Source organism: Rhynchophorus ferrugineus, unplaced genomic scaffold, assembly GCF_030347505.1.
Source record: "Rhynchophorus ferrugineus isolate W39M unplaced genomic scaffold, kcgeb_rfMv2 rfM10, whole genome shotgun sequence".
Lineage (NCBI taxonomy): Eukaryota > Metazoa > Arthropoda > Insecta > Coleoptera > Curculionidae > Rhynchophorus > Rhynchophorus ferrugineus.
The window spans coordinates 28,589,722-28,602,615 of NW_027472589.1; the positions used below are offsets into that span (position 1 = coordinate 28,589,722).

Below are 12,894 nucleotides of genomic sequence, written 5' to 3' on the forward strand. Positions count from 1 at the left end.
TATTTTCCCTTCAAAAAGCAATATTTTATCAACACGCAAAATTTTTTTTATCTATTTTTTCCACAATAACAAAAGTTGCTTCACTCAAAATGCTATAATTTACCGACAGCTGTCAGATTTATACACACATCTTTTGAGGGTTAGGGCTAACTAAAAAACATATGGTAGTGCCATCTCTATGTTAGGCCGAGGACATACGTTATATTGCTATCTCGGGTACAGCCCCACAGCTCTATACCTTATAGCCATATTGGTTTGAACGCCTGATCATAGATCAATACCTTATTGTGAATTGGTATTTTGGATTTTTATCAGTGAGTCATTATAGCCGTTTATATTTTGTTTTAAGTTCGGCTAATTTCTTTTTGACTTCTTCTTTCCCTTTTTTCTACCTTTGCCACTATAGCACCATTCAGTTTCAAGACTAGTGGGTTATTTAGTTTTTTGTTGGTAAAATTAATAGGAACAGATTTGAGGTCGTTTCATTTGTTTTCTCCATTGTTTGGTTTAGTCTGTGGGCTAGCTGCCTGTAGTCTCTTTATGGATACTTCTTGGTATTTACCTACTGCTAGCAGTGCAAATTTAGCTATCGAGTTCCATCGAGTATTTGTATGTCATTAGTATAAATCAGAAAAAGGATAGGCCCTAGGGCGTTACCTTGTCTTGTTTGTATTTCTTTTATTTCAGAATATTCTTCTTCCTGTTTAATAGTTCATCTGAATATCTCTACATTATCATTGCTTTAGCAGCATTTTATTTAATAGTGGTGCCAAACTGTATGGAAAGCTTGTCCTATATCTAGGAAAACTATAGAGCATATTTGTGTTTCTTCCAAAGAAACAAAGCTCAATGATATCCGATATTCCATGGATCTGATTCGACACATTTGTTAGTATGTTCCCATAAAAGCCTGATACTTTGGTATTATAATTACTCCCGCCATTTTCTAACATGCAGGCAATATATTTTAGTATAAAAGCTGCGTCAAAAATATTAGTAAGCTTTAGTATGACTTTTCTAGGTAGTTGTTTTAGAATTTCTCCAGTGAATAAATTGAATCGCGGTGACTTTTTTGGGTTCAGGTTTATTCTTATCTCATTGCTTAGTGTTTTTGGGGTTAGTGATGTGATATTTTGTGATTATAACGACAAGTTATGACGTGGTTTATCTGTTCGGAGTATAGACTTCAGCTAGATGTTCGGCAAAGAGCTTTGCTTTTATTTATTGTCTCTGGTCCATGGTCCGTTGTTGCTTCTTATGGGTGGTATAGATATTATATGCCTCTAGGATAGGATAGGTGGGATCCCTAGTTTGTTGCCACCTTCTTCTCGCTATTCTTTTTTTCTTCAACTAGTTCTCGGATTTCTGGGTAGTTTACACATTTAATTATATATGTAAGCACTTTGGTATGTCTGCAGCAAGACTGGTTTTCTGGTTGATATTGCATCGGAGGTCAATCCTAAAACTTTCCAAATGACTAGTTTTGTTAATAAAGGTGGCAGTTGGTGTCCTTTTTGTTGTAATTTCGCTTAGGGTTAATATAATGACTGAAAGATCAGAGTTGAGCTCATTCAGTCAGAAAATTAGGCTTACCTGTTGAATGATAATTACAGTTCTTTTCTTGAATGGCTTGCCTTAGCTCATTGCCTTTGGTTGTGGTTTAGGCGTTTTTACGTAATATTCTCTGTGAGCATCAGTGCACTTTTTCATGCAATAGAATAGAAGAATTTAATTTTCGTAGGGTTTTTTCCATTGCGATTTAGGTAACTCTTAATCAAACATTACTTCAGGTATCCAATATCGACCACATGTAATTGGGTACCAAATCAGGACTCTACGGATGTAAATTAACTTCCTTATTCCAAAAATATATCATACATTTTATCATAATATTTGTAAAACTATTCTGAAAACCATTACGTGTTATATGGTGAAAAGGTTTAAAATTTACATTTTTAAAGAGGTCTTTAATTTTAGGAATAAAATAAAGGAGATAGCTAAAAGGCCTGCTTACAATACAACAAAACAATATTGACGTAGTTGCTAAGTGGGCCATGAGATACTGCCTTTTCTCTACAAACTTAATGCTTTCTTGGTGGCGCACAAAGTCAGTCATAACAGATTGTAAATGAGAAATGTATTTAATTTATTTTTATTAACATAATTGTTGAGGATGTGTATGTTCGACTCCTTGCATTATAACGTATCCAAAAATATCCTGTCTTGGTTATGTAGCTTTAAGCCACAACATGTTGGTTTGGATGTTTAATCAAAATATATTTTTTAAATAAATTAACATCTTAAAAAATAAATGCTGGTTTTATAAGCACATTTTTAAGGGACAACACAATTTGATACTATTCAAATTTTAATTGACTTTGCGATAAAAATCTTGTGTCCAAAATAAGAACATCCATTTGTTGGTAACCAGGTTAAAGAAACGTAGACTTTCTGAAAAAAAAAACAGTATATGGTTATATACATTCGAAAGCTCTATGTGTACATAGCAAGTAAAAACAATTCTGAGTCATACACGACACACGTTCAGTTCAGATAATTTGGAGTTTCATAACATAATAGGCCTTGTTAGAGTCGGAAACTTCTTGAAAGGAAAACTCTGTCTCATTTCTTTTCTTTCTGTACATTTGGTTATAGAACTCTTCGAACAACATAACATAATGAACTAAATTAGAAAATGTTCTGCATACAGAAAATGGAGCCCGAAACTAATATTGGGATTGAATTGGAATAAAATGGATTATAGTGACATCTAGATATTACATCATCTAGTTACCTATAGAGATAAATCTATTTAATTTTGAGTCCCCTATGTGTAGAGCTGCATCAAAGTTTCGCTCGAAATCAACGCCAGAGGGTGTTTTATAATTTTAAACGAAATTTTAATTTTAATGGGAAATTAGAAAAAGTTGTGTTGAATAATTTTAGGAAAGTGATAAAAGTATTTAATAAAATATCTAATTTAAATACTAAAATTACATTAATGCTACAGTAAAATATATCCTACATAAATACATAAATTCTACAATTTTAACATTTTTAACATTTGATTGAAACATTTTATGATATACGTAAGAAATTTTTAATGACAATATTATGGCAATGTATAATTATGAAAATGAATATTAAGATATGTAAATAATATCCCTGATTGAGCATCGATGAAAAAATTTCAATTTGTATTAGACTTGTAATCATAATCATAATTAATTTTAAAGAATTTTTCTTAATTTGATTGTGCTTTATTGTGAAAAATCGGCACGATGTATTTTATCCAAAGTATTGTTCATCAATAGCCACTACTTTTCCCCCATCTTTCAGGCCATTTACGGATTCCATCTTGAAAGAACCATTTTTTTTTGTATATCCAGGAATTGACCCATTTTTAGGTATCTTCATAGGAAGTGGTACTTTAGTCAGACAGTTCACAACTCATATATCGGAATAGGTAGTAATCAGAGGGTGCAAAGTCTAGTGAATACTGCGAGTGGGGTAACACTTCCCATTTTAATGTTTCCAAGCATGTTTTCACCGGTTTTGTATCATGTCGTCAAGCGTTGTCATGCTGAAGAATAACATTGTTGTGTCTTTTTTCGTATTCCGTTTTTCATTGATGGTTTCATTGAGCAATGAGCTCAAATCCTCGTTTTTTTGGCTGTCCTGAACGCTTGTTGTCTTGGGTGTCAAAATCACAACTTTTAAGGCGTCGAAGCCGGTATTCACATGTTGAAATAAAAGGAGTATGGTTGTCATAAGCTTCACACAGCATACTATGACTTTCAGCCGCCCTTTTTGAATCCAAATTGAAGTAAAAATTAAAAGTTCCTGAGGCAATTTAATGCATAGTAACACCATCTGTTGTAAATCCTGTAAAATTAGTTATAGGCTTGGACCAATCTTATTTCCTATTAAATATTGATTTATTTCGAAACATACTGGCATTTGCTGACATATACTATGAACTTTACTTATACTAGCTACAAACGTAACAGTCCCTTATTATAATTATACTTGCTTTTTAGCCTTTTTGGTTTGATAGGCCTGGTTACAATTTGTAAGAAACTGAGGGCACAGTCTCAACAGTCTCAAAATTATTGTCCAATATGGAAATTGGAGACCTATTTTCCTTTTCGTTTAACGAAAGGGTTTTGCATTTTCATTTAATTGGTCATAATGATATACTTACTTTTTATAGTAGGAATAGCACATTTGTTGAGCGCTGCGCTTCTATCAAAATCAACTTAATTCCTTAAATGATAATTTATGAATATATTAATAATCAATAATCTTAACATGCTCTTCTCACTTGCTCTTGTTATCGAATCAGTGTCACGTCCAAGTATTTTATACTCATTACTGATTTACACGAGAGTTTAAAGATTGAGATTAAAGTTGAGATTAACACGTAATTACCAAGTAGTTAGTAGACCAAATTTTATAAAACAAGCTTCGGAAATAAATCCCAGTAATGTTACCAATATTGGAATAATACGTACCGCTAGATGGTCCGCCCTCCATCCATGATACTCACGTTTTTGATCGGTTTAATCGATACAGTTTCTCGCTTTCAATTCGTGTATATTGGGACAAATATTTTTCTCTCTTTTATTGTAGTATTTTGCGTTCGGCGATGGCCGCTGGGAATTAAAAGAAAACAATACCCTTCGTATTCTATAATAATGTTTTCTTTAAATTGGTGCGTCTGCATGTGGTCCCTTTATAATCATTTGTTTAGTTACAAATATGAAATCGACCAATTGATTGATATTTGAGCTAATTTTGTTAATTTTAAAAGCACATAGCACATATTTTACAACTAGTTATTATCGACAACTATCTAGTAATTTTCTCCAGACCTAAGACATAAACTTAAAGTGGGTGGCCAAATTATTAGGGACAATATTGAGATTATTTAATTTTTGTGGCTTAATCCGATTTCTGTTAAAAATGATAAGTTGGGGGTCTCAAAACTATAAAAAAAAAGCGAAATATAATCTTCGCTTTCGTAATTTTAATATTATTAAAAGATAATATAATTAATTTTAATATTTAGTGATGCCGCTTTTGCTCCAATAAGAACTTCTATGCGTCGGGATATGATCTCAATACATGCGTGCGCATCTTCCTAGAGATTTAAGTTATGATGCCATTCTCTAATGAGAGTTTCAATTAACTGCTGCTTGGTGGTAATTACTTCTTTTACAATCACCCGTTTGATGAGTTCCCACATGTTTTCTATGGGTTACATGTCTGGTGAATTTCCTGGCCAAGGCAAAACAGTGATTTTTTCGCTAAATACGCAGTAATACTTCTGGCTCTGTTACACGGTGCAGAATCATGCATAAAAATGTATTTGTCATTGTCAGGGAGCCATTCATTTGTCTGCGGTGGTAACCGGATTTATAGTACTGGCTTATAGGTCTTTGTTTCATTGTCTCTTCTACACTGTATAGGCATACACAAATTTTGGTTGAGATAATAGACCACACCAAGACACTAACCGGGTGATTAACTGTGGTGATTTGATTAAGGTAGAATGGTCCACCAGGCGTCGTCTGGAAAAGATTGGATTGGAAGAGAAAAGTGGGAGAAAAGGTTGATTCATTGGAAAAGCACACCTGTAAATTAACAGAATTAATACTAGAAAATCGTTATTGACCAATTGTAGTGTTCAAGAAAGTTATACTCACGCGACTCTAGTCTGCAAAAGTCATATTTCGATGTTGTCTAGCCCATTTTTCTTGGAGTTTCTTTTTCATGCTGTCGATTAGGCGTGCTTTATTGGAAGGACGCCGTCTTATTAGATTCTCTTAAACCAACCTCGTATAGCTTCACATTGTCCTCTCCGACATCTTTACACTCTCTCTTTTTACAATTTTCGAGCCTCCAATGTCTCTCTCTCCCCCTCTTTCTCCCTCTGGGAATATGGGGAGCATTACTTACTTTTGATTGTTTTAGATGCAAGAGTTAGTTAACACTAATGAAATTATAATATCTATACAATACTGCAAAGCGCGCGTTTTAACGGACAATGACTAAATGAGAAGAAACGTAACACAAATGACGCGCATGCATTGTGTTGCTACTTCATAGAAGGAATAATAATGATACCAGTATTTATTTAAGATAAAATAACCGTTTAAAAACAACATTATTTATTCAAACACAAATTTATATTTATATAAATCACATAAATACTAGTATTGTCCCTAATCGTTTGGTAATTAACAATTGATGGATGGTACAACTGGTACACTCTACGTAGCTTTAAATCTTCAAAAACTTCTTTAACTTCCAGATTAGCCCACTGTTGTTGAACAGTTGAAATGCTTCGACGTTTTTGTGAGCCTGCAATCTTTTTTGGTGCTTTTTCGCAAACTTTTTAATTAATTTATTAGCTGAATGTTGGTACTCTTAGATCTTCTTGTTCCTAATATTCCACTAATGATGAGGCGGATAACTTTATTTTGGTTGTTTTGAAACATGCTAATATTAGATTTCTTCGTGAAACCCCACGAACACCAACATTTGCTCGTATAATAAAAGTGTATTGTGGTGTGTTCATTCGGATTGACATTTAAGTCAATATTTATTGTCTTCTTCGGAGCATATTCACCGGGTGAAGTTCACTGTTTCGACTGTTTCTTGGACGCGAAAGCTCCTTCAGGTGCGCTTTAACAGCGTCAAATACTGCCGTGAAGTGGTCTCACGGTTGTGCTTGTTGTTCGGAGTGACTAAACACGGCACCCATCGCACCGAAAGCCTTCTCATGCCCAAAATTTCAGGCAAGATGATCCACGCTGTCTTTTAAGATGCTTACTGTGTCAGCTATCTTGCGTACACTCAATCGGTGGTATGCTAATTTGAGATCGTGGATTTTTGTCATGTTATCCTTCGTGGTAGAACCGACATGGCACCACGTTGAAACTCGTTAAACCAATTTTTGACGATCGCTATCGAAGAAGAAGAGTCGCCGTACACAGCATCCAAGCGCTCTTAGATTTCGCTGCGTCATTTCCTTTCCATAAACAAGAATCAAATTTGGTCAAAACAAAACTACTAATTCCTACAGTATCCGTCTACGGGAATGCACTACACCAGTGTTTTCCAAACATTGTTCTGCCATGGCCCGGTAATTTTCATACTGCCCCTTGGTGGCCTATTTAATATTTTTTTTTATCCCAAGCCGGTCCCATTAGGTAAATGTTTTATTAATACTACATATTTTGGTATCGCCTGTTTAATCACTAAATTTTATGCTGCTTATTTTTTTACTAAATAATCCAAGTTCGCAGAAAATGATGAAAGTTTTATCGTAAGGTCCGGTTCCACTTCAAGTCGGTTTCTATATTTATTTAATTAAAATAATAGGTAAATTAGTGTTGAATACCGAGCTTCATATTTATAAATTGTGACAAAAGGCAGTAAGAAAGTTATTGCCTGATGAACTAATTCTTGACGACAAGATAACCAAAAATCTATTAATGGTCTTGTGTTAAATATATCCTTGAGTACTGTGTCCGTTGACAGTTCAATTCACGAGTCGGCAAATAGGTTTCTTATCCAAGCTTTGTTGATGTCGATTTGAGGAAAATATTCTTGAAGATTTTCCTCCAGTCCTGATAAATATCCTTTAATTTCAGTTAAGATGTCTTGTGGCAATACAATTATGTTGTACTCTTTTTGTATTTCATTTAGGTTATTAAATGCTCTGAAGTTCCCTGTTTCCGCGCGTTGTGCCAACAAAGTAACACATTAGGCTTTTTTCTTACATCTTGTCTTGCGCTTTAAATGTTGTTACCCTGTTACCTTGCTGTGTCATATTTAGATTATTTAAAAATATAAAAATATCAGATATGTAAGCCACTTTTTCCAACCAGTTAACGTCTTGAAATCTGTCCTTGAATTCAAATGTTAAATCTCTGGCTGCACGGGGATGTTCTAAAAAGATTTTACTTCTTTTCATTCAATAAGCCTTTTTAAAACATTGCCTCTTGAGAGCCATCGCACCTCTTTACACAAAACAGAGAATAATCTTGAAGTCAGTGGACAAGACTTTGTAAAGTTTATGAACTTGACACACTCTTGCATCGTTGCTGTCAAGGGCAAAGGCATTTTCTTGACAAACAGTGCCTCTTTGTGAATGCTACAACGCGTCCATACATATTCCGGCACTTCAACTTTTACCCTTGGATAAAGCGCAGTACGAATACTTGAAATTGCTCGTGCACCATCACTACTCAATCCAATAAACTGCTTCCATTCAGTGTTATCAAGTTAAATATTTCTGCGGCTGTCGTTGCTGTTGGCAAAGATTTACAAAACAAAAACTCTTCTGCCGATGCCGATGTGACTTTCATCGATTTGCAAGGACTGATTTTTCAATGTCATCTGCTATATCTACAGTCCTACGCTTTACCATGTTGTTCGATAACGCAAACTGACTTACTTGGCTTTGCTCTTTTTTTTCGAACAATCGAGATGATGCAATTTTTACCGACGGAAATATTATCTTCTCATCAATAACTAATGTAGATAGCCGGATTTGGCAATTAATTGTGAAATTTCATAAGAAGCCAGGACAAGATAATGAGCTTGAGTTCCTTGTGAAAATATAGACTTAATTTTTTTATATTAATTAACTTTCTCTTATTATTTGCCAAGAAATCTGTTGACTTTTCTTTGTAGTCAGGATGTTCCAAATGCCGCTGCATCTTTGAAAGTTTCATTGATTCGTTTAACAGTTCGACATTGCAAATTACACATAGTGGTTTGTTATCTGTGCCCGAATTGAATGTAATCTTCAAGGTATTGTAAGTCCCATGACCCCTTTTTGTTTTTAAAAAATTCATTTACCTGTTCATCGTGCGCCCGTTTGTTGGACTCAGTATTAGAACTTGTATTTGGCTGTATTAAATCACTATCACTCAACTGTTATTACGACCCGGTATTTTACTTTAATGACCCGGTACCGGGTTGCGACTCGGCAAATACGAAGCACTGGTCTAAGTAACTAGCATAATTTTATAAGGAAAATGATCCCAGTCACGCCGGTAACCAGGCTGGGTAAGACCGGATATCTTTTTCTTTCTAAGTTGGTCACTCGCCAATCGGGAGGCTTAATACGGAGGACTGCGGTTCGGAGCCCACGTTAAACTGTAGGTCCACTCCAGATAAACCGCTAGTTGGTGGAGACTTTAAAATATAGTATAGAAAAAAATAAATATCTAATTTCGAATCGAGATATCTATTTAAAACATTTTATTTGCGATTAACTCGCCGCGATAACGTGCGTACTCGCTTTCACCGTTCAGTACCACTCATAACCCGCCGGGCACGAGATGTATGACAACATTTCTGTTGTTTGCGCTAGTTAAATCTGACATTTCCGTCCTTAACGTGATACTAGATTGAAGGAAAACAATAATGTATTTACATTTGTTGTTGAGTGCCGCTAGTTTCCTCCTTGTCAGCTATCTTATGGATTTTTATGTGAGTATTTGATGTCGTACGGTAAAACAACACTCAACCGTGTGATTGTTGCAGTTTAATTTTGTTAGTGTCGGTGCTCTTAACCTCAAAATTCTTTACAAACCTCTTTCAAGATAAATTTACTCGGATACTATGATTTGTTTATGAATTAAAACGGATTTTACGTTGACGTTGATGTGTGTGTTTAGACGCTTTCACGGCCGTTTTCGTTCAGGTATATTTTTGACATTATTATTTTAGGCGGCCCGAGACGTTACTTGTTAAAATTAATTAATACCCGATGATATACGTCTTCCCTGTTTGTCTAAAATTGCGGCTTTAATTATCGTTGATTTTTGGCCAAGGCGGTAGTATGCGTTTGCTTTTCTTGGGTAAATTAGACTATTAGGCTTGGTATTGTGGAATGACTTTTATTCTACTGTAATAATGGTTTTGTTTATTGATTTTATTCAGTTAATTTACATAAATAAATGTGTTGAATAAATATGTCGAATGAAATATATGGTTTTTAACTAATATGTTTTTGAGGAAATATTATTTTATTTATATAAAAAGCATCTTTTGTGGTATACAATGATTGTGGTGTAGGTGTGTATGTTCCACGTATAAGTTCCTTACATTTGTTTCTAGGTTTGCTCAGTGTTTTTGCTTCGGCCAGTGGTTTTTCTCTCCTCTGAAGTTGACTTAGGTCGTCCTCTGATTTGTCTCCCCTCTGTTCTTGCTTCCTATATTCGCTTTACTTGTCTTGTTGAGTTGTGTTGTCTCCTTTCCAGTTACTCTTTCACTGATTCAATAGTGAGTTCTTTTATTACATCTTAACTTCTCATCCTGTCCATTTTTGTTATTACTCGACTTCTAAAAAGAAAGATTTTCTATGTTCGGCTGTATATATTTTTTCAATGTATGTTCACCGATTTATCCGCCGATTATGGACCGATTTTCAAAATTCTGTTTTTATTTGAAGGAGTGGAACTAACAAACCCATTGGAACTAAGTCAGAATCTGATGAGGGAAGGGGGGAAATTGAGGGAAACTCTCAAATTTCAAAGGCACCTGCAAAGTTATCACATATTTTTTTATATAAAATAATCAGGTATTTGTGTATAATATTTTTGTTGAACTGATGTGACGAAAAATTGGAAGTAGTTCGGTGTAAAAGTCATTCAGTTTGCTTTTTAAGCACTAACAATTTCATATGAGACGACGTATAGACATAGCAGATAACTATTTCTAAAGTGTAACGGTTAGAAACTTAAGCTCACGCGCGGAAGTCCGGCTTCGATTACCAACGGGGGCACAACTTTTCTAGCGTATGATACCCTGAAATATAACCTAAAAGACATACTACATATGCATCGCATTAACAGGTCAATTGAAAAATCCCTCCAACTTTTCGATACTATTTTTGTAGTACGATTTGCCCTTTGCTTCAAAATAGGACTCAGTTTCGTCGATCACCTCTCCATTCGACGAAAATTTCTTCCCAGCGAGCATTCTTTTGAGATCTGAGAACAGGAAATAGTCGCTGGGGGTCAGATCTGGAGAATACGTTGGATGAGGAAGCAATTCCAAGCTCAATTCATCGATTTTTGCCATTGTTTTCACTTACTCGTGACACGGTGCATTGTCTTGGTGAAGCAGCACTTTTTCTTCAAATGCGGCCGTTTTTGGCGATTTCGTCTTTCAAACGGTCCAATAATGCTATGTAATAGTCGCTGTTGATGGTCCTTCCGTTTTCAAGGTAGTCAATGAAAATTAATCCATGCGCATCCTAAAATACAGATGCCATAATTTGCCAGCCGACTGTTGCGTATACCCACGCTTTGGAGCGGATTCATTGTATGCAGTCCACTCGAATAACTGTCGATTGGACTTCGAAGTGAAATGATGGAGCCATGTTTCATCCATTGTCACATATCGACGCAAAAAGTCGGGTTTATTTCTAAAAAATTATTAAACACTGCTCCGAATCATCAACTCGTCGTTGTTTTTGGTCAAAAATGAACTCGCGCGGCACCCACTTTGCACAGAGTTTTCTCATACCCAAATATTCGTGAATAACATGATGTACACTTTCAGTTGATTTCTTTAGACTGTCTGCTATTTCATTCAATTTCAATTTACGGTCATTCAAAATCATTTTGTGAATTTTTTAAATGTTTTCGTCGATAACAACCTGTTTTGGGCGTCCTACTGCGTTCACCGTCTTCGGTGCTCATTTCATCACGTCTATACTTAGCATACCAATCCTTGATGGTTGATTTTCCTGGAACAGTGTTCGAAAACTCGGCATCAAGCCTAGTTTTGCTTTAACTGTATTTTTGCCTTCAAAAAGCAATATTTTATCAATACGCGAAATTCCTTTTTTATCACTCAAAACGTTATAATTCACAAAATGATGATCCGACAGCTGTCAAATTTATACACGCATCTTTGGAGTTTTAATTATTCTAGTAGCGCTATATATGTGTCAGGCCGGGGACTTTTTAATTGACTTGTTATTTACACAGAATCAGTGTTGTCAACACGCAAGAAGATATACTACTGCATGGTATTCATATTATTTCGACTATACGTTTCGACGTACACGAATTTTCTAAATAAAGAAGATCTTTGTTATTGCCCCACACACAGTTCAAAGACAATTTTTCTTCTTACTTCTTTGTTTGGGAGACTGTTACATTTTTTTCTCGCATCGTCGAAGGACTCTTGAACCAATTGTTAATTTATCGTGTAATAAAAAGATACGGAACAACGTTGGCGTTTGAAAAAGTGCGGATATAAAGCCGATATTGGTCGGAATACTTGTCGTGTGTCTTATTAATGGAAAAAACAATGCATAATATATTGTGGAAAACCAATATCAGACAACGTCGACAACTGTTATTCCGGGAGATCGATATCGGTGACGTATGAGTTTCTTAAGACCGATATTGGATAGTCAATAAGGTTATTTTTAAATAAACCTCCAACTACGCTGTTTGATACGAATATACATATTTCCAATTTATTTGATCAGTGTAAGTTGATTTTAAATTCGTTATAACATTTAATTTGTATTTGGATCCTTCGCCATTTTTTTAAATTCGTTTTTTGCACTATTATTGCATTCACTTCTTAAAAGTTGTCTGGTAGATTTGTTTTTTTAACCTTACATTAGATATGCTTAATACATTAGTTTGCTTCAATATTCTGATTTCCTGCCCGTTGCCTTATAGCTTTATTGTTTTTACGTTGTTTGTGATTCAGTAACCTTTGATGTTTTAAGTCGAAATCTAGTATAATTTTGTAAATATATTTGATATCGAGGTCATCGTGCAGTTATTCGTTGGTTATATGACGATAAGCATTGGTAATTAACTTTATTTAAATTTGACGGCATGT

The 12,894-nt window shown here is 34.8% G+C and overlaps 1 protein-coding gene across 4 annotated transcripts in view; it reads left to right on the forward strand.

Moving 5' to 3' along the window:
* LOC143203985 (glutathione S-transferase) overlaps nt 1–12,894 on the forward strand; it is a 44,962-nt gene that overhangs the window by 18,155 nt on the left and 13,913 nt on the right. The window contains exon 1 of one of the 4 annotated variants that reach the window (XM_076416377.1): nt 9,338–9,510. The exons of the other annotated variants lie outside the window; for them this stretch is intronic. Within the exon in view, the coding sequence (XP_076272492.1) occupies nt 9,445–9,510 (66 nt within the window). The 5' untranslated portion in view covers nt 9,338–9,444. Of the gene's footprint in view, nt 1–9,337; nt 9,511–12,894 lie in introns of those variants that run through there. 4 annotated transcript variants of the gene reach the window in all.